The sequence below is a fragment of the Bos javanicus genome, chromosome 11 (assembly GCF_032452875.1).
Source record: "Bos javanicus breed banteng chromosome 11, ARS-OSU_banteng_1.0, whole genome shotgun sequence".
NCBI classification, from domain to species: domain Eukaryota; kingdom Metazoa; phylum Chordata; class Mammalia; order Artiodactyla; family Bovidae; genus Bos; species Bos javanicus.
Window position 1 is genome coordinate 15,845,876 of NC_083878.1, and position 27,014 is coordinate 15,872,889.

Below are 27,014 nucleotides of genomic sequence, written 5' to 3' on the forward strand. Positions count from 1 at the left end.
AAAGCTAATTAAATTAATTTTAGATTTCAAAATCTACTATTGATACAAGAAATAAACACCAGCTTTGTTAAAAAAAATAAAGATGGTATTTTAGTAAAGGTGATAGGTAGACCTCTTTGCATGGTGGTGCAGCACCATAAAAATGACCATGGAAGCTATAACTGTGCAAAACAATCTTAATCAATGGAGAAATTACTAGTTCCATTGCCTTAAATTTTTTTTTTTGTCAAAACATTAAAATTCTTTTACTGTAGGTGATGTATGTATAGGGAAAGGGGAAAAAATAGTAGAGGCAATATTTACAAAGTGCCCTATGATTTAAAGTGTTAGAAACACTGAGAATTAAAGTGTTTTATTTCTTTCAGTAGAACTTAAGAGTCTCCTGAGTATTTTCACTTTCTTCTGATATACTGTATGATGTGGAGTGAGTATCTTTTCTTTGCCTTAGTGAACCTGTTAGTGAACCTTTCTAAGTTTGAATCAGGTTTCAACAACTCACCTTTGTGCTTTTGAAGTTGTGGAATATCTGAGTTCCGTTAATGTCATTTCCTTGGGACCATCTTTATCCTACATCACAACCACTTTCCAGTTTTATTTCCATTGTTACCACTTTCTGTTTCTTTGCTGTGCCTACTTTTTTTTTTTTTTGGCCATTTTGATTATACACTTCTGTAAAATGTCATGTGAGTTTGTCCTTGTGAAGTGATGAGGCAACTTAACTACCTGCTTTGCTGTCCGTGTATGAGGGAGGTTCAAGAGAGAGGGGATATATGAACTGAATAACAGATATGCCAGGATCACTTGCCAACAGACTCTGAAGGAGTAATATGACTGGTTATTGGCCGTGATACACATCTGTTATTTATGTAGTGATTTGTGGACCAAGGAGATAGCAGTGAAGTTACCTAGTTAATATTGTGGCAAATGAAGTTCAGATCATGTTTTTGGGAGACTGGTATTATTTAATTAAACTGTATTAACTGAAATTCATGCATATTGTGCTAAGTCACTTCAGTCATGTCCCATTCTTTGTGACCCCATGGACTGTAGTCTGCCAGGCTTCTCTGTCCATGGGATTCTCCAGGTAAGAATATTGGAGTGGGTTGCCATGTTCTCTTCCAGGGGATCTTCCTGACCCAGGGATCGACCATACAAAATAAAGTGTGCTTCTATTCCAGTGATAAATTATTTGAGATGCTTGCTCCTTGGAAGAAAAGTTATGACCAACCTAGACAGCATATTAAAAAGCAGAGACATTACTTTACCAACAAAGGTCCGTCTATTCAAAGCTATGGTTTTTCCAGTACTCATGTATGGATGAGAGAGTTGGACTATAAAGAAAGCTGAGTGCCGAAAAATTGATGCTTTTGAACTGTGGTGTTGGAGAAGACCCTTGAGAGTCCCTTGGACTGCAAGGAGATCAAACCACCCAATTCTAAAGGAAATCAGTCCTGAATATTCACTGGGAGAACTGATGCTGAAGCTGAAACTCCAATACTTTGGCCACCTGATGCAAAGAACTGATTCGTTGGAGAAGACCCTGATGCTGGGAAAGATTGAAGGCAGGAGGAGAAGGGGGCAACAGAGGACGAGATGGTTGGATGACATCACCAACATGATGGACATGAGTTTGAGTAGGCTCCGGGAGGGCAGGGAAGGACAGGGAAGCCTGGCGTGCTGTAGTCCATGAGGTCGTGAAGAGTTGGATACAACTGAGCGACTGAACTGAACTGAACGGACTGAAAATCTTGGCTAGGCATGCACATTAAACTCATCCAGCAGCAAGCTGTTGTTTAGTAGAAATTCAGTTTAGAATTGAACTTGGAATTATGAAGTCTTTGACTCAACCTCAGAGTCAGCTTTGACTCTTCTTACTCAGCACCTCAGTGTAGATTAGACACTTGAGGAAGCGTATTCTAGACCCTATCTTGCGTGGACAGTTTTGACTTTATCTGCCCCATAGTCAGACCCTGGACATAGTTCTTGGCAGTCACCTTGGTCATTTTTTTCCAGTTCTTTTCTTTCTCCTTCAGTGTCTTACCTCTTCCTTCACTTCTGTTAACTTCCTGTGTCCTATCTCCACGTTTTACTGATTGCCTGTCTATCATAATATTACTTCATGTTTCTATCAGTTCTTTTTACTGTGATCCTAATCCAAGGGTTTTTCAAGTTGTCTTTCAGTTATTTTAATATTCTCCTATCTGACTTCTCTACTTGGTCACTCTCCTTTCCAGCTAATGCCACATGCCATCACAAGAGTAATTTTCCTGGAAAATTTTCTCCCTGAAGTCTCCAAAATGATTTACTAATTACAGAATAAAATCCAAACTCTTCATCAGACCTTTACCCATTCCCAGAGTTAAGTCTACATCTCCCAGTTTATCACCTGACCCCTCTCCCCAAGGAATCTGGGATTTCAACAACACAGGCTTTCTCATCTTCCAAATTTGCCTACCTCTGGCCTTTTCACACACCATTCTCCTGGGATGCAGTCCTTTCTGTTTTTCTGAATCCCCAGCTTCAAAGACTTATTTCAAGTGAGCTCTTCTGAAAAGTCTATTTTGACTTCCCAGAAATGACTTTTCTCTGAAATTCCATAGAATTTGCATTTTATATTTTCCAGTGTTACTTATTTGTTAATGTGTATTTTTAGTTATCATGTATTATCTAACAGCTCCAGTTAGCTTTTACTTTCTTCTGTAGTACCTAGAATGGTATTTGACAAAGTAGTAGCCATAAATCTGTTCATTCTTTCATCTAGTAATTTTTTTTTGAGCTGCAGCATTTTTTCTAAAAGCTGAGCTACATGTTAGGGGTAAAACATTGAAGTCCCTGACCTCACAGAGCTCTAGTTGAATGGGACATACAGAAACGAAGTCAGAGGATTATAATGCAGTAAGCCAAGGGGCATGATGAACAGTGAATGAGAGCCCATGGAGGCACAGAGGAGAGGCCCAAACCTAGATGAGGGGTAACTGGAAATGCTTCCAGGAAGTGAGGTTTAAGCAGAATCTAAAAGGTGAGTAGAAGTTAGGTGGGCAAACGGGGAGGGTGTTGGGAAGCAAATGGAAAGAGTGTTCCAGGCCAAGGATGCAGGGTAGATAAAACATGAGGAGGGGTGAGAGAGCCCTGTCCACTCAGGAATCAAATTCAAAGTAGCTGAATTATAGGAAATGATGTTTAGAGAAAATAGGATCTCTATGATGAGAAAGATGTGGGCATATTTGATAAATGTTTAGAAGGCAGGGCCTGGAGAACTGGATATTTGAGTGGTTTGAGAGGACCCTCAGATTTCTGTTAAGCATCCCTCAGTGAATGGGGGATGTTAGGGGAAAGATGATCCTGTTCCAAGTGGGACATTGTAAGTTTGAGATGTCTATAGAAGATGTACAGGATGTAGACAGTGTGGAGCGCAGAAGAAAGCTTTGGCTCAGAAATATGGTTTTGAGTGACATCATCATATGGTAGGATGAAATCAGAAAGTGTAGGGTTAGTGAAGCAGAAGATTTTGAGACCAAATCTTGAAGCACATCTGTGTTTAAAGGATAAGGAAAGAGTGGAGTTTGCAAAGAATAGCATGAGACAGTAGACAAAGGGGAAAGAGCAAACTAGGTGGGTGAGATGTCACAGAAGCTAAGGGAAGACTGAAATCCAGCCAATGGATTTAGCAATGTGGAGACCATTAGTGACCTGAGTAAGAGGAGTTTCAGTGTAGGAGAGGTATGGGAAAAGGGAACACACACAAAGAAGGGAATACAACTTGGTGCTGGCTAACTAGTAGTGAGCAGAGAAGTGAGCAGATAATTCTTTTGCAAAGTTTGGTCATGGAGGAGAGGATTGAAGGAGAGTAGAAGCTGAAAGAGAATGGAGTTGAGAGACTTATTTTTTAAGCTGCTGGAAATATGCTCAGTTTAAAGGCTGACGGGAAGAATTCATTAGTCGTAAAGAGGTTGGCCATAAGCTGAATTTAGCCAGAATTTAAAACTCTTCATAAAATTCTTCACCCAGACACATCCTTTTACCTTTTGGCATTCTAAATAAATTCCCAACTATTAATCACTCTGCTACTCCTAGGTTTCACTGTGGTCTTGTTATCCTAATGGGATTGCAAATTCCTGTAAAGTGGGATTCAAACTATTCTACTCCCTTATTCTGGGTAGAGCTTAGTTCAGTTCCTTATGTAGAGAAAATTCTCAACAGATATTATTTTTAGCACTCTCATTTGTTTATTCTTGGAAGAAATATTTAATGTCCACTATGCGCTGGACATTATTTTAGTTGCTGAGGATATAAAGGTCATTAAACCAGGCATTTCTTTCCCCCAAGGAGTTTATAATCTAGAAAGACAGTAAATAGTAATAGGAAAACAAAGTAAGTACAGAATGTAAGAGATATCCTAAGTAACTATGTATATTTACATATATGTATTTTTTCCCCCATGAATTCTTTCCAGCATTGTGGATGAACAACCACAAGCAATTGGAGAGCTAAATGACTTACTTAAGGTGGAAAGAAAAAGATAGGAAAAAAAAAAAGGTATTTTTCTCCCAGTGTAGGTTCTCCTTTGTTAACCATTTCTAAAGTCATTGGTAATATGATGGCTGTGCTTTGGGAGTGTTATATTGATTGATTGTTACTTAGCTTTTGAGAAACTAACCAACTCTTCACATTTTCTCTTTCCCGTTATAGTAATTTGCCATCTTCCATGTATGAATGGAGGCCAGTGCAGTTCGAGGGACAAATGCCAGTGCCCTCCAAATTTCACAGGGAAGCTCTGTCAGATCCCAGTCCACGGGGCCAGCCTGCCTAAAGTGTATCAGCATTCCCAGCAGTCAGGCAAGGCGTTGGGAACACATGTTGTCCACTCGACACATACTTTGCCTCTGACCATGACCAGCCAGCAAGGAGTAAAAGGTAGGCTGACTGTTTTTTGATTTGGCCTATTCATCAGAACTCTGTTAACATGCCAGACCTATATATGCAGAAGCCCAGTGCCTGCGGGGTTGGCACTGGAACAGAATATGGGCCCCGTTATATGGCGACAGTGCTTTCTCAGCCATAGAGAATGGTACCTAGGAAATGAGAAAATGGAGCCCATCTTTCTCTGGTGACATAGGACCAAGAGCTAATAAACGTACACCGTGCTCTTCTGGCAGGACCTGGGAAAGGGGAAGATGAACAGGATGGTGTTCTGACTCTGATGGTCATTAATCATCTAGCAGTACCTGCTGTTGAATACCAAGTCTATTTTGTAGTCAAAGAGCACTTGGTTTTAGTTCTAAACAATCTGTAACCTCCCTGGGCTTCAGTTTATTCATCTGTAGAGGAAGATAAACTAGGTCAGTTGGAGCTCAAATTCTATGACTAATTCATTCTTTTCAACCTGGCACCTCTCACACATGCACAATTTTTAAAAAAGGGGTCAGAGCAGTGTTACTGGCTTATATTCTTTAAAACCTGAATCTTAGAATCAGAAGATAAAATTCTGTGTGAAACCTGCAGAGAAAGAAAATACTGATATAAAATGTCACACTTAAATATTTTGTGTGTGTGAAAAGAAGCACAAAAGTATGTACACACCAGGTTTAAGGGTAAGAGAACTATGTTTTCTGAAATTGTGTTATAAATCCTATAGTCTCTCTGATGAAAACTTTGTGAGAAATTAGAAAATAATCTAACTTTTGAGTCTTAATTACTTTTGTTCGATAAAATGCATGACCACAAGTAGCACAAATTTCATAGTTTTTTGGCTCTTCTGAAAAAAATGTTTCATGAATCCATTATTCTGAGAGATTTAAATTTTGCTTTGTAAAAGTAGTTTTATTCTTTAAGGTATATAAATTCAGGTTTAATTTTTTAGTGTCCCCTTTTACTCTCAAGAGTTTTAATGGCTGTGCAGCAAAACTAGATCCACACTATAAATCTTTTATTTATCCTATGTATAATATATATGTGGGCTTTCCTGGTGGCTTAGCGGTAAAGAGAATCTGCCTGCAATGCAGGAGATATGGGTTTGATTCCTGGGTGGGAAGATCCCCTGGAGAAGGGAATGGCTACCCACTCCAGTATTCTTGCCTAGGAAATCCCATGGACAGAGGACCTGGTGGGCTACAGTCCATGGGATCACAAAAGAGTTTGGCACGACTTAAACAACAAAACAACAGCATAATATATATGTACTTAAGTATATGTGTATGTATAAAACTTAGTTTCATGCTGATGAGCATGAAAATTTACTTTCATCATGACATGCATGTTAATTATTTACAGCTGATAAGTTTTCCTCCCGATCTGTTTTAGTGAAATTTCCTCCTAACATAGTCAATATCCACGTGAAGCACCCTCCCGAGGCCTCGGTCCAGATACATCAGGTTTCAAGAGTTGATGGCCCAACAGGTCAGAAGGTTAAAGAAGCTCAACCGGGCCAGTCCCAAGCCCCTTACCAAGGCCTTCCTGTCCAGAAGACCCAGACGGTCCATTCCTCATACCAGCAAGTCATTCCTCACGTGTATCCGGTGGCTGCTAAGACCCAGCTGGGCCGGTGCTTCCAGGAAACCATTGGGTCACAGGTGAGCAGCACTGCCCAGCCCATTTTAGTGATGTGTTCTAGATAGTCTCTTTTAATAAGACAGCCTTGATGAAATGAGGTTTTTGTAGAAGGAATTGGCAACCTGTGGGCCTGTTACTATAAATAAAGATCTATTGGATACAGCCAGATCCATCATTTACATACTGTCTATGTCTGCTTTCATGCTACTGACAGAAGGATTGTATACTTTCAGTGAGGTCATGTGATCTGAAATGCCTAAAATATGGTCTGCAAAGACTTCCAGAAAGAGTTTGCCAACCTCTGACATATAAGATACTGTAAGCATTGTAAGATATTTGGAAGTACCTCTAAGATAATAGTATGTGTTGAACTTCCAGAAATGCTGTAAGATGTCCATGATTGCCCGTTGGTAGTTTTTCAGTTACAGTAATCTGTGAATAAGCATGTGCCAGACATGAGATTTGGTACATAAGATATATTCTACAGAGATGTTTGAAAATTTTCATGCCTTTTTGCAATAGTTTGCTGGTTAATGGATATAGTCGTTTTGAATCCATCAGACAATAATAATTTGTCATCTTTTATTTTCTTATAAAACTATATAACTAGAATAGCAGTGTATAAGTTGTTTGAAGTATATTTTAAATATTGCATTTATGTGTAACTGTAGGCCTATATATTGTTAAGTGAGAGAGAAGTTGAATTTTCTTTAAAACTCATCATTGAATGTGCATGGTAAAAGCAACAGAAAATTACTGGTTCCTCTGCCACAGTTACTTGGTGCTTCCTTCTTTGGAATTAGGTGATAATGACATAGCTTTGTTCTGTGGTTCTTCTCCTGTCACTTATTATGGTTTTAACCCCCTGTGAGAAGAATAGGTGAGATCTGTTTATCTACTGTTACCTGAATCTTCAAAAAATGATGTGTGTCTGTGTGTGTGATATATGTTGATAATAGAATGAGTCATTCTCGCTTTTGAACCTGGAGAACACTTTTAGGTGCCGGGCAACTCTATGGTTAGGTCGTCTCCTTTCTTCTCGTTGTTTGGTTGCTATCGTGTCCAAGTCTTTTGCGACCCCATGGACTGTAGCCTACTGGCTCCTCTGTCCCTGGGATTTCTCGGGGAGGAATATTGAGGTAGGTTGTCATTTTCTTCTCCAAGGGATCTTCCTGACCCAGGGATTGACCCTGTGTCTCCTGCATTGGCAGGGTTTCTTTACCACTGAGCAACCAGGGAAACCCTTTTCTCCTAAAGGAAGAAGCAAAATTGGTTTGTAGACCAGAATGGAAAGAAGAGCCATGCAGAGTTTTAAAACCTTGGTTAGAGCCATGGGCTCAGCACTTGGTGGCAAGGAACCAGCTTCCTTATTTGTAAAGTGGAGACAAGAGTATGGGGCTTGGTCAGAATTAGACTAGGCAAAGTGACATGCTCTGCAAATGTTACAGAACTATAAAAATACTCACTTAGAAAATGCTTACCTATTGAGAGAGTCAAATGTAAAAATAGAGCAGGTGATTGCTTTTGTCATGTAACTTCACTAAGGCAGGGAAGGTTTAATCTCCCACTCAACCTTGGTCTGCCTGTAGAGCCTGAAATGCCTGCTGAAAGGGGGGCTTTTTCTTCCTCAGTTGAAGACCAGGTTTAAACATGCTTTTTGCAGAAGGAATATCACCAAGTTACATTTAGCTTAGAAGTAAAGACTGGATTACTGTGTCAAAGGCAAGTTTTTACAGGGGCAGTGGGGCTGAAGTAAGCCTCATGCACTGCACAATTTGCCCCAGAAAAGCCTTGGAGGAGGAGGATGAATTTGGTGTCATTTGCATTGTTTAGTCATTTCAGCTTAGGTCGATCATGAGGAAAAAGCACGTCCTTTTAAAATTCTGTGCCCAGTATCTTTCTCCTTAGTTTCCAAATTGGAACACAGATGGTAAAAAGCAAGAAAATGAGATGTCAACAGACCATGTTATTCTTGTACATGTAATTGTAGGCAGACACTTGCTCACTGGAAAGAATATAAACAAATTATTTACTTTTAGGCCTAAGGTGGATTATACAATTCACATGAATTGAATAGTTGGTGGAATTATCCAAATAATTCAGACTCATTGGAATACATTTTTGCCTTATCTGGATATTTCTCTGACTTCTGATCTAAATGATCCAGACAGTGATCTCAATGCTTAATTCATTTTGCATGTGTAGTCAGTAATACACAGCTTCAAAATATTCTCAGAATACATTTTTTTCCTATTGGTGAGAAATGTTGAATGCCTATGATTGTCCAATTTGTGCAATTAAGATGATCCAGGCATTAAAAAATTACTGACAAAATAGTCAATAGTATATAAGATGTATGCTACAGAGGTGTTTGGAAATATTTGTGTTTTCTTGCTATGGTTGGTTTGCAAATACAGCTACAGAGGGAGGTATAAGTGCATTTTAAATGAATGACAGAAAACCCTAACGAGTACTTAAACTTTTATTATTTATTTTAAATAAATACTGGTGTTTTGCTCAGTAGCAAGATTCTTATTCACTGTAGATTACACCTACTGAGAACTTAATGTCATAATCAGTAAGCACCTGTGCTTATGTATTGCCAATAGAAGTCATATGCAACATTTGGTAAAAATACTCTTGTTTCTGTAGCACATTCTAAAAATGAAGCAGTAAACTTGAGGTTGAAAATACAACATGAACTGTGATCAGTGTATTCGAATGCATGAGACTTTCACAATAGAATTTCGGGACCTGCTTGGATAGTGGAGGAAAATGGATGATTGGTTAGGAAACTAAGCTCACAGAGAAGAGGGGAGAAATTAAACAGAGGAGAGAGAACACTGTAAGAAACAGGTAAGAAAGAAGCATCAGAAGAGATCAGAGAAGTAAACTAGAGTTCCTGGAAGATGTTGGTACAGATATAAAGTCTTTTAAACCTTAGGTTTAAGACAAAATAAGTGACTTGGTGTCAAAGTAAAACTAGCATGATGCCCCTTTGATCAAGTGATCAAATTCAGAATCATTAAAAGCAGGACAAGTGACATTATGTGCCTCCTGATGGGCTACAGTATGAAATGTACAGCAACACCTTAAAAAGATTCTTGCCAGAAATACATAGCTGAATCTAATTGAGCCTTTACACCTAACCTCTAGCTTACAGGGAATACTGAAGGTGAAGAAACAAGCCAAAACGATCACATCAAAAAGATTGATAAATTGTTGCTTGGTTTCTTTGAAACATTCATATCATTAAACACACACACCCACCCACACACACACACCCACCCACACACCCACCCCCCGACCCTCACAGGGAATACTGAAGGAGAAGAAACAAGCCAAAACTATCACATCAAAAGATTGATAAATTGTTGCTTGGTTTCTTTAAAACATTCATATCATTAAACACACACACACACACACATTTCCCCAGAAAGACACACACACACATACTGACTTCCCCAGAAAGAGACTAGAGAGATAACAGCACATCTAATGTATGAACCTTAATCATGGTTTTAAAAAAAATATCAACACCCAGCTCTGAAAGACATTTAAAGAACAATTGAGGATGTTTAAATATAGACTGGATATTAGATAGTATTTTGGAACTATTCTTTTCTTAGCTATGATAATGGTATTAGAGGTATGTAGGGCAGTGTCCTTACTCTAGAGTGAGGAATGCCATGATGTCTGTAATTTACTTTTAAATGCCCTTTATACACAAATATAGCAAAATTGTAACAGCTATTTATTCAGAGGTAGAAATACAAGTGATTACTGTTTTTATTCTTTGAATTATCTCAGCATATTTGAAAATTCCTTATAAAAAAAAGAAAATGTGAACATTTTCTTGACTTATAAATAGAATAATATAATTTTAAGATGAATTTAAAAGCCCTATGTTTAGTACATTTAATGAATATCTAGAAAATTTTAAAAGTTGCAACTTTTGAATAAGATGGAAGTAGATATGGACATGGTAGACATGAGGAAGCCAGGGAGGAGAAGCTGGCCTTGGTCCAGTTGTGAAATGATCAGAGTCCAATCTAAGAAGTCAACTTGAAGATAAAGAGTTGAATGCAGAGGCTTTTGTGAAGGATCCAGCATCAGGATTTGATTATGGGCTGTTGTGAAGAAAAACATGGTGATGAGCTGGACTATTCTGAATTTACTGGCTTCAGAAATCAGATAAATGTGCTGTCTGATTGATTAATTGACCCTTGCAGGGGAGGATTATGAGGTAAAGATGAGTAGCTACATCTTTGTTTTAACCAGTTCCATCTTTGATTGATGTCAAGAATCAGGTATTCTTGAATATCAGTCAGGGAATCCAATGCTGTTTTAGAGATGAAGTGAGAGAGGATTAATGGAGAAAATTCAGTGGTTAGCGAATAGACCTAGTGATGATAGATAAATAATACAGATTTTTTGGACTTGTCTTAATATTATAAAGTGGAAAGAATAGGAATAATGTGATTAGAAATATCTAAAATGTTTTTTACCTTGATGGAGAGTGTCAAGATAAAGGGGAACATACCTTTCTATTGTGATGTTTCATCTTTCAGAGTCCTAAAAAATAATTTATTATTAAGATTATATATACTGTTGATTTCTATGTGAATCAGGCTGGGTACAGGAATCACTAAATTCACCTTGAAGTATTAAGAGAACAGAAATTAATAGAACATATAGGGTGATCAGGGCTTCCCCAGTAGCTCAGCTAGTAAAGAATCCACCTGCAATGCAGGAGACCCTGTTCAATTCTTGGATTGTGAAGATCCCCAGGGGAAGGGATAGGCTACCCATTCTAGTATTCTTGGGCTTCCCTGGTGGCTCAGACAGTAAAGAATCTGCTTGAAATGTGGGAGACCTGGGTTTGATCCCTGGGTTGGGAAGATCCCATGGAGAAGGGCATGGCAACCCACTCCAGTATTCTTGCCTGGAGAACACCCATGGACAGAGGTGCCTGGCAGGCTGCAGTTAGTGGGGTTGCAAAGAGTTGGATACAACTGAGCAACTAAGCACAGGATGGCCAAGAGAAATCGGTTTCTTGAATGTAAATCAAGTTTGAAGTATACTACAATAAATAAAAATAGCTAATAATAACCTACTGTATTGCACAGGGAGCTTTATTCAGTGTTCCATAATGAACCTATATGGGAATGGAGTCTGGAAGAGAGTGGACGTATGTATATGTATGGCTGATTCCCTTTTCTGTACAGCAGAAACTAACACAATATTGAAAATCAATTAGAAAGATGGTAACAATAACCCTGTGTATGAGACAGCAAAAGAAACACTGATGTATAGATCAGTCTTATGGACTCTGTGGGAGAGGGAGAGGGTGGGCAGATTTGGGAGAATGGCATTGAAACATGTATAATATCATGTATGAAATGAGTCGCCAGTCCAGGTTCGATGCACGATACTGGATGCTTGGGGCTGGTGCACTGGGACGACCCAGAGGGAGGGTATGGGGAGGGAGGAGGGAGGAGGGTTCAGGATGGGGAACGCGGGTATACCTGTGGCGGATTCATTTTGATATTTGGCAAAACTAATACAATATTGTAAAGTTTAAAAATAAAATAAAATTAAAAAAAAAAGAAAATCAATTATACTCCAATAAAAAATTAAATAAATCAAGTTTAAATAGTTGAAAAGTCATAATTTTGGCAAAGATAGGTATCAGTGTTGCCTACAGTAAGCACTGGTACTCCATAAATATTTGAAAATATTTCTGATATTTTGCTCAATAGATTAAATTAGAATTACATTTCTAGTGGTTATAGTTATTTCAACATTTCCAGCAAGTTTTCATCTCTAATGTGTGCTTAGTCACTCAGTCATGTCCAACTCTTTGCAACCCCATGGACTGTAGCCTGCTAGGCTCCTCTGATCATGAGGATTCTCCAGGCAAGAATACTGGAGAAGCCAAATTTCATAAAACGTCCCTCAAATCTATTTTTGCACCATAAGGTCATTGAATGGGTACACTTTTTCCATTGTTCAAGGGTGTCCTTTAGTCTAAATGGATTTTCTTAACAGTGACCCAAGTTGGAGACTTATTTGGCATCCAGAGTTTTTGATTGTTTCAAACATGTTTTATGTATTGCCCAATTACTGGAAATAAACATTTACAGTGACCTAATGATAAGATGATGCTGTGAAAGTGCTGCACTCAATATGCCAACAAATTTGGAAAACTCAGCAGTGGCCACAGGACTGGAAAAGGTCAGTTTTCATTCCAATCCCAAAGAAAGGCAATGCCAAAGAATGCTCAAACTACCATACAATTGCACTCATCTCACATGCTAGTAAAGTAATGCTCAAAATTCTCCAAGCCAGGCTTCAGCAATACGTGAACCGTGAACTTCCTGATGTTCAAGCTGGTTTTAGCAAAGGCAGAGGAACCAGAGATCAAATTGCCAACATCCGCTGGATCATGGAAAAAGCAAGAGAGTTCCAGAAAAACATCTATTTCTGCTTTATTGACTATGCCAAAGCCTTTGACTGTGTGGATTACAATAAACTGGAAAATTCTGAAAGAGATGGGAATACCAGACCACCTGACCTGCCTCTTGAGAAACCTGTATGCAGATCAGGAAGCAACAGTTAGAACTGGACATGGAACAACAGACTGGTTCCAAAAAGGAAAAGGAGTACGTCAAGGCTGTATATTGTCACCCTGTTTATTTAACTTATATGCAGAGTACATCATGAGAAACGCTGGATTGGAAGAAGGACAAGCTGGAATCAAGATTGCCGGGAGAAATATCAATCACCTCAGATATGCAGATGACACCACCCTTATGGCAGAAAGTGAAGAGGAACTCAAAAGCCTCTTGATGAAAGTGAAAGTGGAGAGTGAAAAAGTTGGCTTAAAGCTCAACATTCAGAAAACGAAGATCATGGCATCCGGTCCCATCACTTCATGGGAAATAGATGGGGAAACAGTGGAAACAGTGTCAGACTTTATTTTTTTGGGGCTCCAAAATCACTGCAGACAGTGACTGCAGCCATGAGATTAAAAGACGCTTACTCCTTGGAAGGAAAGTTATGACCAACCTAGATAGCATATTGAAAAGCAGAGACATTACTTTGCCAACAAAGGTTCGTCTAGTCAAGGCTATGGTTTTTCCAGTGGTCATATATGGATGTGAGAGTTGGACTGTGAAGAAGGCTGAGTGCTGAAGAATTGATGCTTTTGAACTGTGGTGTTGGAGAAGACTCTTGAGAGTCCCTTGGACTGCAAGGAGATCCAACCAGTCCATTCTGAAGGAGATCAGCCCTGGGATTTCTTTGGAGGGAATGATGCTGAAGCTGAAACTCCAGTACTTTGGCCACCTCATGCGAAGAGTTGACTCATTGGAAAAGACTCTGATGCTGGGAGGGATTGGGGGCAGGAGGAGAAGGGGATGACAGAGGATGAGATGGCTGGATGGCATCACCGACTCGATGGACGTGAGTCTGAGTGAACTCTGGGAGTTGGTGATAGACAGCGAGGCCAGGCGTGCTGCGATTCATGGGGTTGCAAAGAGTCAGACACGACTGAGTGACTGAACTGAACCGAACTGAATGATGCCAGATGGTATGAAAAGACCTTGTGAGAGATGGACGGTTGGGAGTCCGGCTTCCATGCCAGGTGTGCCACTGCCGCTTTGTGAAATCATGTGTTTTTTGTTCATTGTGGGAACATGCCCCTTAATTAGACAGTCGTACAAGATGAGACAAAAATTCAAGAGCCTCAAGACTTTCCTGTTGCAAGTGCCAAAAGAGCAGCACACTGCACGTATGAATGCTTGCGTTAATGAGGACAGAAATACCAGAAAACCTGAAGTAGATGTAAGCGGAAGAGAGAGGATGTTTTTAGTACAGCACTCTACCACAGATAATCAAATAACACTCAAACTCACTTTCATAGTTGGCAACCGTAAAATCCCCATATTGTTGGGGAAAAAAGCTCCATGGGCACAAGACGTACAAACTATAAGGTGTAAAATAAGTTATAAGGATATGTTGTACAACATGGTGAATGTAGCCAATATTTTACAATAATTATAAATGGAGCATAAACTTGAAAAACCGTGAATCACTATACGGTATACTTGTAACTTACATAATATTGTATAGCAACTGTATTTCAATTAAAATAAGGAAAGTTTAATTTTAAAAACCATAAGAAACACTGTAAATTCTATAGAAGAAAGTAAGCTTTTATGTGTATTAGGAAGAAAAGGACCACTTCTTGATGTGAAATCCTGGTATCACTGAAAAAAATCTTTCTTTCCTTTAATTGTTGGTCATATAAATAATAAGCCCTCGGGCAAAAATTAAACAGTTTGAGATCCCCTTAGAGGTTCTAGAAGTTGGACAGGAAAATAGAAACAATGGACCTTTGGAGAAAGAGATTCTTTAACTGAAGATTGGTCTTTTTGGCAGATAAATTCAGTAACATTCTCATGTTCTAAACCACAACACTGGGATACGCACATACTTCTGAAGGACCAAACAGATTCACTTGCTTTTCTTATAAAAGAAAAGAAAGCTTAAAAAAAAAAAGCATCATGGAGAAACTAGCATGAAAGTGTGAGCTCACTGAAGTGGGAAAGTATATTAACTTCATGGCTGAAAGTACTTTTTTAAAAAGTCTCAGGACTTTGAAGAAAAATATTTCCTTGTTTCTACCACATAGAAGCCAATGAAAAAATAGAGCTGTCTGTTGACTCTACAGCAGAAAAAACAGAGATGGGTAAGTAGAGATGTATTGGGTTGGCCAAAAAGCTTGTTTGGGTTTTTCCATAAGCCTCTTAGGTGGCATGAGTGGTGAAGAGCCTGCCTGTCAATGCAAGAGATATAAAAGACACGGGTTCAATCCCTGGGTTGGGAAGATTCCCTGGAGGAAGGTATAGCAACCCACTCCAGTATTTTTGCCTAGAGAATCCCATGGACAGAGGAGCCCAGTGGGATACAGTCTATAGGGTCACAAAGAGTCAGACATGACTGAAGCAATTTAGCATAGCACATATAAGATGTTACGGAAAAACCCAGACAAATTTTTGGCCAGCCCAGTAGACATACTGATGGGCTTCAGACTTTGAAAGTCTCTTCTCATTGATGAGAAAGGAATTTAGTGCTCAATTAAGGGATCTAGGACATGAAATTCTGCTTAGAAACCTCTTCTTTGATTTCTTCAGACTCTCCTCTGCACTGATGATGAGCATTATTGGGGTGAGGCCTGAAGTGAGGATGAAATACTAATTTTATCCTGATAGGAGGATGGTGCCAGAATGGTTGTAACACTTTCACACTGGTTAATTCCATAATTGAGGCCATAACTTACATAAATAGATGAGAAGTTTCAAAAAGGAACAACTATTAATATAAAGCATTTTACTGTAGACTTTCGGCCTCTTGCTTCTGTGTTATCCTTATGTGGTGAGGTGGACGGAGTTAGCCAGGCTGGCTCAACAGCGGGGGCAGGTGTGTGTGTGGTCCTCTTCCCCACTTCCCCAGGCTTTTGGGGTCAGGGCTCTCCTGGGTGAACTTGACCTTCTTGCAGAGGTGCTGCTGGGCAGTGATGAAGGAAAGTAGAGCCAGAGTTACCAAATATCTCTGCTTTCTCCAGAAGCAGAGAGCCCCATGAGAGTGTGTTGGTTGCATTTACTGCAGTTTGGCCTCCTTCAGGTGGAATAAATCATAGCCACCAGACACTTCCTATGCCATCTAAGATTTGCTTCAGTGTCATACTCCAATAGCCCTTTGGCATAATCTAAGCAATGCTTAACTGACTGGTAGGGAGTCTGGTTGTCCCCAGTGGCTCTGAAATGCTCATCTTTGCCAGACCTTACCTATGTCAACAGCAGAGTGTCACCAAAGGTGTCATATACATGACACCTCGCGCGAGAGGTCCTGGACCTTGCAGTGTCACCTGCTTTTGCTCTGGCCACCTCTGCCAGATGGACTTCAGGCAGGGGCCCTCTTCTTGGAGTCAAAAAGATCAATAGAGCCAGGGATATGATCCAAAGGGGGAAACACACACTGCATGTGAAAGAGAACATGCCTCCACGTCACTGGGCTTCTGCCAGCGGCAGGAAGAACTGCTGGTTTTACTTGGATTGAGAATGTAGGACTGAGACATTAGGATAATCAAAATATAGATTCTTAGAACTGAAGTAGAGTAATTCAGAGAATGGGTGATGACCCAGACGTTACCTTTCTTACTGCCTAGCATCCCGTCTTTACCCTGGCAGTGCCTTCTGGGCACCAGAAGGGCTGTCAGTTTTGAGTGTTTACTCACCCTGACTTGTTTGATAGACAAGCGCGTTTATGCTTCTTCAGTCCACTCAGGTGGTTTTCATTTTATTGGTAGTGAAAATGCCTTTATCATGACATAGAATATCAGATTTCCATATTTTATATCTCTAGGGCTCACTGAAATAATATACCTATTTTAATTAGACTCTTGTTTTTGCAGAGGAGTAGGCATTGAAAATAATCATGGGGCAGTTCCGAGTAGATGCATGTTATTTCACTTCTGATATCGGCAAAGTGGCAAGGTTTTGTGGTCATTTGAAGATGACAATTCTGAGCATGTTGGAAGTGGTTTTAAGAGATCATGGCTTGAACTGATGGCTGGTTTAGGCTCTTGTACATTACAGAAATGATTGAAGAGTCACAGCTGGCATTTCTAGGGGCTGATGTTGCTTCTTGGCTTTGTCTGCATTGACCCCTTGGAACTGAGATGCAAAAATGAAGTGGAAACAGTGTCAGACTTTATTTTTTTGGGCTCCAGAATCACTGCAGATGGTGACTGCAGCCATGAAATTAAAAGACGCTCACTCCTTGGAAGGACATTTATGACCAACCTAGATAGCATATTCAAAAGCAGAGATATTACTTTGCCAACAAAGGTTCGTCTAGTCAAGGCTATGGTTTTTCCTGTGGTCGTGTATGGATGTGAGAGTTGGACTGTGAAGAAGGCTGAGCACCGAAGAATTGATGCTTTTGAACTGTGGTGTTGGAGAAGACTCTTGAGAGTCCCTTGGACTGCAAGGAGATCCAACCAGTCCATTCTGAAGGAGATCAGCCCTGGATGTTCTTTGGAAGGAATGATGCTAAAGCTGAAACTCCAGTACTTTGGCCACCTCATGTGAAGGAAGAGTTGACTCACTGGAAAAGACTCTGATGCTGGGAGAGATTGGGGGCAGGGGGAAGAGGGGATGACAGAGGATGAGATGGCTGGATGTCATCACCAACTCGACGGAAGTGAGTTTGGGTGAACTCCGGGAGATGGTGTTGGACAGGGAGGCCTGGCGTGCTCTGATTCATGGGGTCGAAAAGAGTTGGACACGACTGAGCAACTGAACTGAACTAAACTGAAAATGAAGTGGAATCATCTGACTTACTAAAAGCACAAACATAAGCCACAACCCAATCCTTCAGAACCCGATTCATAAATTTTAGTGAGAAAAAAAAACAGCATTGCCCTTTGTTGAAAGATATCAAAAGGATTCCCGACTTTGCTCTGCACCTTCCCCCACAATAATGGTAACATTATTTTCTTATCCTTACAGTTTTTCTCCCTTTTTCTTTTTTCATATATAAAAGAATTTATATATGAAATTGGATGTTGTTTCAATGAGCTCATTCTTTGAGACTGTGCAATTTACTGTAGTAACACTGCTGTTTGCAGTTAGGAAATTGATTTTGAAGGAAGTGTTTCAGAACCTGTTAATGAGCTTCACATGAAAATGTCTGTTTTTCTGTCCACCCATTTACTGTATTCTCAGTGAATTCAAAAGCGTCCAGTGCTCTCAGGTCAGCCCTTTGATGAACAGGGATTTGCCACCATTGAGGATATTTCAAATAGTGTAACATCAGCCCTGCATTTTGAAATCCAGACAGAGGAGTTCTAAGTATTTTGAACAAAGAGCACTGCTCTCAAGATGGTACTTTGAAGAGGACTGCTTTAGAGTGTGCAAGCTTTGACGGAGTTAGGAAAATGGTCTAACGGTCTGTGGCTTTGGGGCAGGCATTTTAATGAGGCAGTGTATTTTTAAAAAATATTTGATAGAGAGCATTCACATTTATGGCCTTAGTTGACCTTCAAAACAACTTCAAAAAACAAGGAGAAGTGGGTATTCTTGTCTCCCATTTACTTAAATGAACCTTGAGGTTCAGAGAGGTGAGGGGACTAGCTTATATTAGTATTTCCAAGACAATCGCTCTTTTTCCATTTTGGCAAATTCACCATGTCCCTGGCCCTTGGTTTCTTTATTTTTCAAATAACTGGTTTGGCTGAGAAGACTACCAAGGCTCCTTTTAGCCATGCAGTGCTCTGACTGTGATGATTTTGACATCTTTCTTCTTTTCCACAGCTTCAGATGCCACTTATACTTACTCATAGTATCAATGGACAAAGCAAACTGTACAAACATCAAAGACAGTCAGTACCCAGAATCATCTTTCAAATCTATCCCGCTTGAGAGACTCAAGTGTTGGCTCCTCCAAAAAGCCTTGCAGTCCTCCTTCAATGCACATTGATCCCTCCTCCCTAACCTTTTACTGCGTGTGAAATCCAATCAGACCATTTTAAAGTTAATTGTCCTAAAGTTGATTTTTGTACCTCTCCTCTCTCCCCCACAGACTAGTGCTTTTCATGAGGACAGGGCCACTTATGAACTGAGCTCATTACTAGGCACACATGAGTCATCAGCAAATATATTAGTATTAGAGTAGGCAAGGTTTACTGTAGTCCCAAATCCTGCAAAAGCTTACACTTTGTACACACTCGATGTCTCACAGGTGAGCCAGGGACTCAGGCCAACGGTGGTCTCCACGGCTCTGCTGCTGTGCTGTGTGGAATGCACGGCCTCTCACTTCCTGCGGCAAGGAAGACTCATAGGTTGGAGTCTTAACCCCCAATGTGCCTGTAATTGGAGATCGTCTGTAAGGAAGTAATTAAGAGTAAATGAGGTCATAGGGTGAGGCCCTGATACAACAGGATTAGTGTTTTTTGTAACCAGAGAGCTCCATCTCTTTGCCAGGTGAGGGCATGGCAGGATGGCAGCCTCCTGCAAGCCAGGGAGAGAGTCCTCACCAGAACTGGCCATGCTGGCACCTTGATCTTGACCCTCTGGAACTCGGAGGGGAAATGAATGTCTGTTGTTGAAGCCACCCAGTCTCTGAAATTTCGTTATGGCAGTCCATGCTGACTAATAAGGGTTAGGAACCGGAACATGTGGGGAGGCAAGTGGTTCTTTGGTGAGCAGCAAATGTTCCTGCCACAAGTGGCAGAGCAGTGGTCAAGACAGCCATGGTTCCCTGCTCACAGGGAATTAAACCTCTTAATATGACTTGTGGCATTCAGTTTTTCTATACTACTTGCGACCAAGCCACAGGTAATTATTAGTTTTGAGTTCTGTGTACTTGGATGAGATACAGAAAAACTGAAAGCTTAACCAAATGAGGCACGTGTTACAGTTTATGTAGTGCTATAAGGCCCCAAACGGTTTTATGTTCCTTTCAGTATCTTTCTTTGTAAACAAAAAGGAAACTGACAGGCAGTGAAGCTGTATAGCAAGAATTTCTCTCAATACAGCTCTGGAAATAAGCTTTGGGCAGAAGAGGCCTTTATGTTCATCATTTGGGAGAGATCCGATTACTGTAGTAATAACCATGCCATGCCAATCTGCCTGTCTTAATTTCCGTCCTCATCTTGGGTCTGTCATTATAAAGGAAGTATCCTTGGTAGTGGAGTTAGGATAAATTTCATCTCTGTATCATCTAGTACTAGGATTTATGATGTTGTTTATGTTTTGCTGCAAGGGGAGGTTAAGGGAATTATGATGTTGGAATATAATCATGACAAAGCATAATTATTCCTTTTGCAATTTAAGAGTAGCAAGACACACATATCATAGCCTGCTAGACTTGACTATTGAAATCCTCAAATCATTGTAGAGGTGGAGAAAACAGGCAGCCCAAATTTGACCGTTTATTTAGAAAAGATGTCAAGTAGAATCATAAGTTTCATGCTTAAGAATTTTTTCCCCTTTTATGTTACTTTAAAGCCATTTTTTGCCTTAGTGTAACTTTAAAAATACCATTTCATAAAACTAAAGTCGTTGTCTGGAATTCCTTGAAGCCATGGTTTGGCTTCAGTAGGCTTTAAACAAATACACTGTCAGAAATCAATGTGGATACATTTACAACAGTTAATGCCCTAGTCACAGTAGATACTTTGTAAAATCAATACCCTGAAATATCAGAGGATTATGGTTGTATCAGATACCCCAAATGCCTAACATTGCTTTAATTACTCTAATAAAAGAAAGCTGGGTGAACTTTAAAAAAAAAAAAAAAACTTTCCTGTAAAGAATGTTCTACTCAAGCCAAAGCAAATTTTTTACAAGTTCTTTTAGAAAATCTGGAAGTATTTAAGCGTTTTCCTCCTCTTCTTGTGAGACAATGCCTGTTACCCTGCCAGTGCTCCATCGAACAATATTCCCCTTTATGACAACAGGCCTTTAGAACAAGTTGATCAAATATGTTGCGTTAGTGATAGGGTTCAGAGATTTGGACGCTTTTTCTTATTGGCACATAGACATAAACATATTTAATGTTCTGGTACATGGATGCTGAAGAGCTCTCATGAGGTTTTCTAGTCTGATTTGGAGCCATGGATGGTCCACAGGCTCAAGGAGGACTGTTTTGCTCAGAAGATGGGCAGAAGTCATTTTGCCAGAGTGGAGATGTGTTTATATCATAGTGAAAAGATTAATAGAAACAAAGAAGAGCTGTGACAGGAGTTTGGATTAATCGTTACATTACTTGCAGGGAGAGCTCTTCCCATGACGGTCCTCATTCTGGTTTTTACGAGAAATCCCGGAGTTTTTTTTTTTTTTTAAATAAGTGGGTTTAATAAGTGGGATTCATGTTCCCTCAACCAGATTCATAGAACTGAGGGTGTAGTTTCTTCTTGCCAGAATACCTTGAGGCTTTTTGCCAGAACATTGGAATAAGGTACTTCTGGGTGTGGTAGAGGTGAGTGTGGCATTTTCACACATGGAATAATTCATGGGACACCTGTGCAGTGTGGGTTGATCAATCATAATGTAACTTTCTGAACAGTCATACCTCAAGGCATGGAAAGTCTGCATCTCCATGTCTATCCTGAATAATTTATTTCACTTATTGGTAATTATCTATTTATTATAATTCTTATAGTTTAGAAAGGAGTCACTGAAAAGCCACAACTGTTTTTAGAAAGAACTGTTTGTTTGTTTGTTTTTGGTAGTGCCAACCAGCAGGAAAAGGGGAGGACGTGAAACAGGGTCCAGAAGAGGAAGCCCATTCTGGTTATCACTGATCGAGCTGGTCTAGGTCAGGGCATGATGTTAGGATGTGGAATCACATGGCGGCAGAGAATCTAGTGTATTAGCCTGACAGGCAGGGGACATTCAATGAACGTGGACCTTCACAGGTTACCCTCATAAAATCATAGACTCTAGGCTCATCAGTGAATGTTCACTGTTAGTCTGTCCTTAAAGTTTGATTGGTGAGGAAGCTGAAGTCCAGAGAGAAATAAACTTGCTTCATGTCTTGTTTTGAGTTTATGGTAGGTAAGGACTAAAACTGAGGCTTTCTGGGTCTTACTCCAGTATCGTTTCTGCTATTCCATGCAGGCTCTTAGAAATCCTCATTTCTTCTGGAGGATTTACAAGAACCGTTGCTCTCTGTATAAGTTGGCTTGGGCTGCCATCACAAATATTGGGTTGGCCAAAAAAGTTTGTTCAGGTTTCTGTAACATCTTATGGAAGAACCCAGATGAACTTCTGGCCAACCCAGTGCTATCGACTGGGTAGTAGAGATGACCAAAGTTTATTTTCTCCCAGTTCTGGAGATTGGAAGTATAAGATCAAGATGTTGAGAGATTTAATTCCTGGAAGCTCTCTTCAGGCTTCCCTGATAGCTCAGTTGGTAAAGAGTCTGCCTGCAGTGCAGGAGACCCTGGTTTGATTCCTGGGATGGGAAGATCCGCTGGAGAAGGGATAGGCTACCCACTCCAGTATTCTGGCCTGGAGAGTTCCATGGACTGTATAGTCCATGGGGTCGCAGAGTCACACGTGACTGAGCGACTTTCACTTCACTTCAGGGCTGTCTTCCTGGTTTGTTGATGGCCACCTTCTCACTGTCTTCCTAGGGCAGAAAGAGGGCTCTAGTCTGTCTCTCTTCATAAGGACACTAATCCTATCACAAGGGCCCACCCTCATGACCTCATCTAAATCTAATTATGTCCCAAAGGCCACACCTCCTAATGTCATGCTGTTAGGGGTCAGATGTGAATATGCACAGAGAGGCACAACAATATTCAGTCCATGGTACTAGCTGAACAGGAAAGAACATTCTCTGGGGCCTGTCTCAGGGAGTCCGTGTTCTGCGGTGTCTTTGCGCTTGGGCCGTGATGCTTGGGAGTGGATGCAGAGTAGTAGGCTCCATTATTGTGGTTTCATGGTTTTGGTCCTCTCACCAAGACATGGCGTATGACAAGAAGAATCTTGATGTCCCCAGAGTGAAGTCATCTGTTGCTTAAATACTGATATTAACTGGTTAACTCACTGTGATTCAGTGATACCATGTTGTCCTTATTGAGTAAAAGTAAAATGAAATCACAAACTCTCCACAGCATTAACCTCCTGACCTTTATTTTTTAAAAAACTGGTCAGATAACTTTAGCGAAAACCTGAACATTTTTAGCAAAATCTTAAGAATATCTTGTTTGGGAACTCACCTGTGGTCCAGTGGTTAAGATGCCACACTTTCATTGCAGGGGACGTGGGTTCAATTCCTGGTGGGGGAACAAAGATCTCCTTGCTGTGCAGTGCAGCTTAAAAAAAAAAAAAAAAAAGAATATCTTTTTCTTTTTAAATTTCTCTGTGTTAGTCACTCAGTTGTGTCTGACCCTTTGCAGTCCCATGGCCTGTAGCCCACCAGGCTCCTCTGTCCATGGAATACAGTCCATGCAATTCTCCAGGCCAGAATACTGGAGTGGGTAGCCTTTCCCTTCTCCAGGGAATCTTCCCAACCCAGGGATCAAACCCAGGTCTCCTGCATTGCAGTTGGATTCTTTACCAGCTGAGCCACAAGGCAAGCCCAAGAGTAATGGAGTGGGTGGCCTATCCTTTCTCTAGCGGATCTTTCTGACCCAGAAATTGAATCGGGGTCTCCTGCATTGCAGGCGGATTCTTTACCAACTGAGCTATCAGGGAAGCCCTTTAAATTTCTAGATCTAACTTATTTTAATGCAGCTCTTCTCTGTAAGTTGGGACACTGTATTATATTGAGTAACTATTAGATTACTTGGTCATTTGTTAAATAAGCCCAGGTTTTTAAACAAGTGACCCAGAGGGAAGGGGTCTAATATTGATTCTGAGCCAAGCATGTCTGGACACGTGGCTGTCTCATGTAGAATCTGCCTCCATGCATTGTTTAAGTTTTGAGAGCTTGGTGGAAATGGAAATTTTTAGTCATTTAAAAGAAGAAATAGGCAGAGAGACTGAGAATTTTGCCCATGACCATGTAGGTGGTGATGGATAAAGTGAGGATTTTGACACATTGATCCAACTTCAAAAGCTATACTTTTGTCCTTTATTCAGTTCTGGGTCATCTTTACACAACTTTTCACTGGTCCCACATCCGGGAATAAGATTGTGTGGGTAGGTCAGTTTCACAATCATAATGTACTAATTTTGCCAAACACAGAGATGCCTGGGAGTTTGTATTGGGATGTCTCTTGTTGGGGACAGCATTTGTTGGGAAAGAGATCTTTTGTAGTGAACTTAAAAGTGCCCTTCTTCTAGTTCTTTGAGGAGAAGTATAGCCAACACTTCTCTAATAATTTAATAATTACCTAGTTTTGTTATGGGCCTCTGATTACTGATCATATTGATCAGTAATTTCTTCTACTTTCTACTTTTCCCCATGAATGATGTACTCTATCCTAATAATTTGTACTTACTTTTGAGGGGAAGTATCAGATGTAGACTGGAGGAGGGCATGGCCACCTACTCCAGTATTCTTGCCCGGAGAATCCCATGGGCAGAGGAGCCTGGTGGGCCACAGTCCATGGGGTTGCAAGGAGTCTGACACAACTGAAGTGACTTAGTATGCACACACAAACCAGATGTAGAGCACTATACTTTTATAAAACACTTAATCTTTTCTTTCTCTTCCTCCTCCTCTTGATCAATATTTCTGTTTGCCACGCTGCTTCACAGATGCCAGATATTTCACTGCAAGCAATCCAGAACTCTTTTGCTTTGACCTTTCCTTTTTCCTGCCTCCTGATTAATTTTGATATCCAGCTACAAGCTGAATCCCAGATTGGGAGAATGCTCCATGCCTTAGCTCCACTTCATTCTCTGACTTGCCCCACCGGCTCGTGGTTCCTTTGCATTTGGCCTGCCTTCCTCTGTCCTTCGCCTACTCTCGCCCTGGCGTCCCTTCCAGTTGGTATTAGGTATTGGGCTTAGCTAAAGCTGCTCCATCCCTTTGGAATCTTTCTCCCCAGTCCAGCCGTTGAGTCACTGCCTTGTTTCAGTTCTTGCCTAAACACTGCTCTGCATACTCTTACAGGAAAGAGAGTTGCAGTGAATCAGCCTCTCTCTCCTTTCATGTTTTACTTCGGTACAATCTCTAGGAGCATTTTAAAAATCTATATTACTTTAATAGTTTAGTTTCTCTGTGTTTCTTTGGTTCCAGTGTCTTAATCTCATTGAGAGAAATGTTCTTTATTCAAACTCAGAGTCTTTTATACTTCAGTATATAATGGTTCCTGATAGCAAAATAAAGTGAGTTACGTACACATGATAAGATAATTTGTAAGAGTATTTCAGTATTAACATTTTCAAATGTCTTCAGTTTTGGGTCCTTGACATGGTTGCCATCTTCATAAAGCAGCCCGTTTACTCCTAAAGTATCTGAACTCTTTTAAGAAATGTATCCTGAGAGCCTAACAAATTGACCAGCACTGTAACTCTCGGTAGGTTGTACCCACATAAGATATAAGCTGAGGAGGATGGTGGAGATCCAGCCAGCCCATGCTCTGCTTACCAAACACTATGTCCTGGTGCAGAACACGCCCCAGAAGATGACTGTCTACTAGGCCCTGCACAGGGGCTGACGGGATAAGGTTAGCCATGCTTGGACATGCACTGTGGAATCTCACCACAGTCCTTTGAAGTTGGGATTACCATCCCTTTGTCTGGGAACTAGTCTGGAGATGCTGGATGGTGTGTGGAACATCTTGTCAGAGAGACTTGAGGTTTAGGTCCAGGTGTAATGATTCCACACCATTGTTCCTTTTTTTTCCCCATGGCTGAATCTTTCCTGGGGAAGATCCACTGGCCTGGTGCAGCAAATGTTCTTGAAATGAGGATATTATAGGTACTAGTCATTTTAAGGTGTGAAAATTGAATCTGTTGAAACCATATTCCAATATTTATTTATCATACTCTCTTCAAGTGATTGTTCATCTATAAAGCAATTCCATTGGCGAGTTTTTAATAGACAAAAATTATAAGCCATTAAATTTAAATCTTAATGCTCATATATTTATAGGGAGATCTAAAACCAGCTGTCATCACAGCTTTATTTTGAGTGGCAGGAAAATGTTATGATATTTTAAAAGTGAAGGTTTGCAGGTAAGTGCTGCAGATAAGTCTACAGATAAGTGTTCTCAATCAGGTCAAGATTTAGAAGAGTTCATGGTTTTGCAATCTGTTAATTCTTAACAATGTTTAACAAAGGCTTTTACACCATTGTTTGTAATCACTTTTTTTGCTGTAAAAGTAGTACCATGAACTTTCATGGAGTAATTGTGATGCTTTCCAAATAGTCTTACCTTCTGATGTATGGTGCTAGTCCAGATATGCAGATAGTAATGGTTGATGAGTTATTTTCATGCAGCCAGCCTTCTTTTTTTTTTTTTTTATTTTTTTTTCTCCAATTTTATTTTATTTTTAAACTTTACATAATTGTATTGGTTTTGCCAAATATCAAAATGAATCCGCCACAGGTATACATGTGTTCCCCATCCCGAACGCTCCTCCCTCCTCCCTCCCCATACCATCCCTCTGGGCCGTCCCAGTGCACCAGCCCCAAGCATCCAGCATCATGCATCAAACCTGGACTGGCAACTCGTTTCCCACATGATACTTTACGTGTTTCATTGCCATTCTCCCAAATCTTCCCACCCTCTCCCTCTCCCACAGAATCCATAAGACCGTTCTGTACATCAGTGTCTCTTTTGCTGTCTCGTACACCGGGTTATTGTTACCATCTTTCTAAATTCTATATATATGCGTTAGTATACTGTATTTATGTTTTTCCTTCTGGCTTACTTCACTCTGTATAATAGGCTCCAGTTTCATCCACCTCATTAGAACTGATTCAAATGT

General features: G+C 40.3%; 1 protein-coding gene across 13 annotated transcripts in view; it reads left to right on the forward strand.

The window, feature by feature from the left end:
- LTBP1 (latent transforming growth factor beta binding protein 1) overlaps positions 1-27,014 on the forward strand; it is a 456,789-nt gene that overhangs the window by 231,235 nt on the left and 198,540 nt on the right. For all 13 annotated transcript variants that reach the window (XM_061432037.1, XM_061432039.1, XM_061432038.1 and 10 more), the window contains 2 exons: positions 4,690-4,914; positions 6,301-6,569. In XM_061432037.1, coding sequence (XP_061288021.1) covers positions 4,690-4,914; positions 6,301-6,569 — 494 coding nt within the window. The remainder of the gene's footprint in view (positions 1-4,689; positions 4,915-6,300; positions 6,570-27,014) is intronic.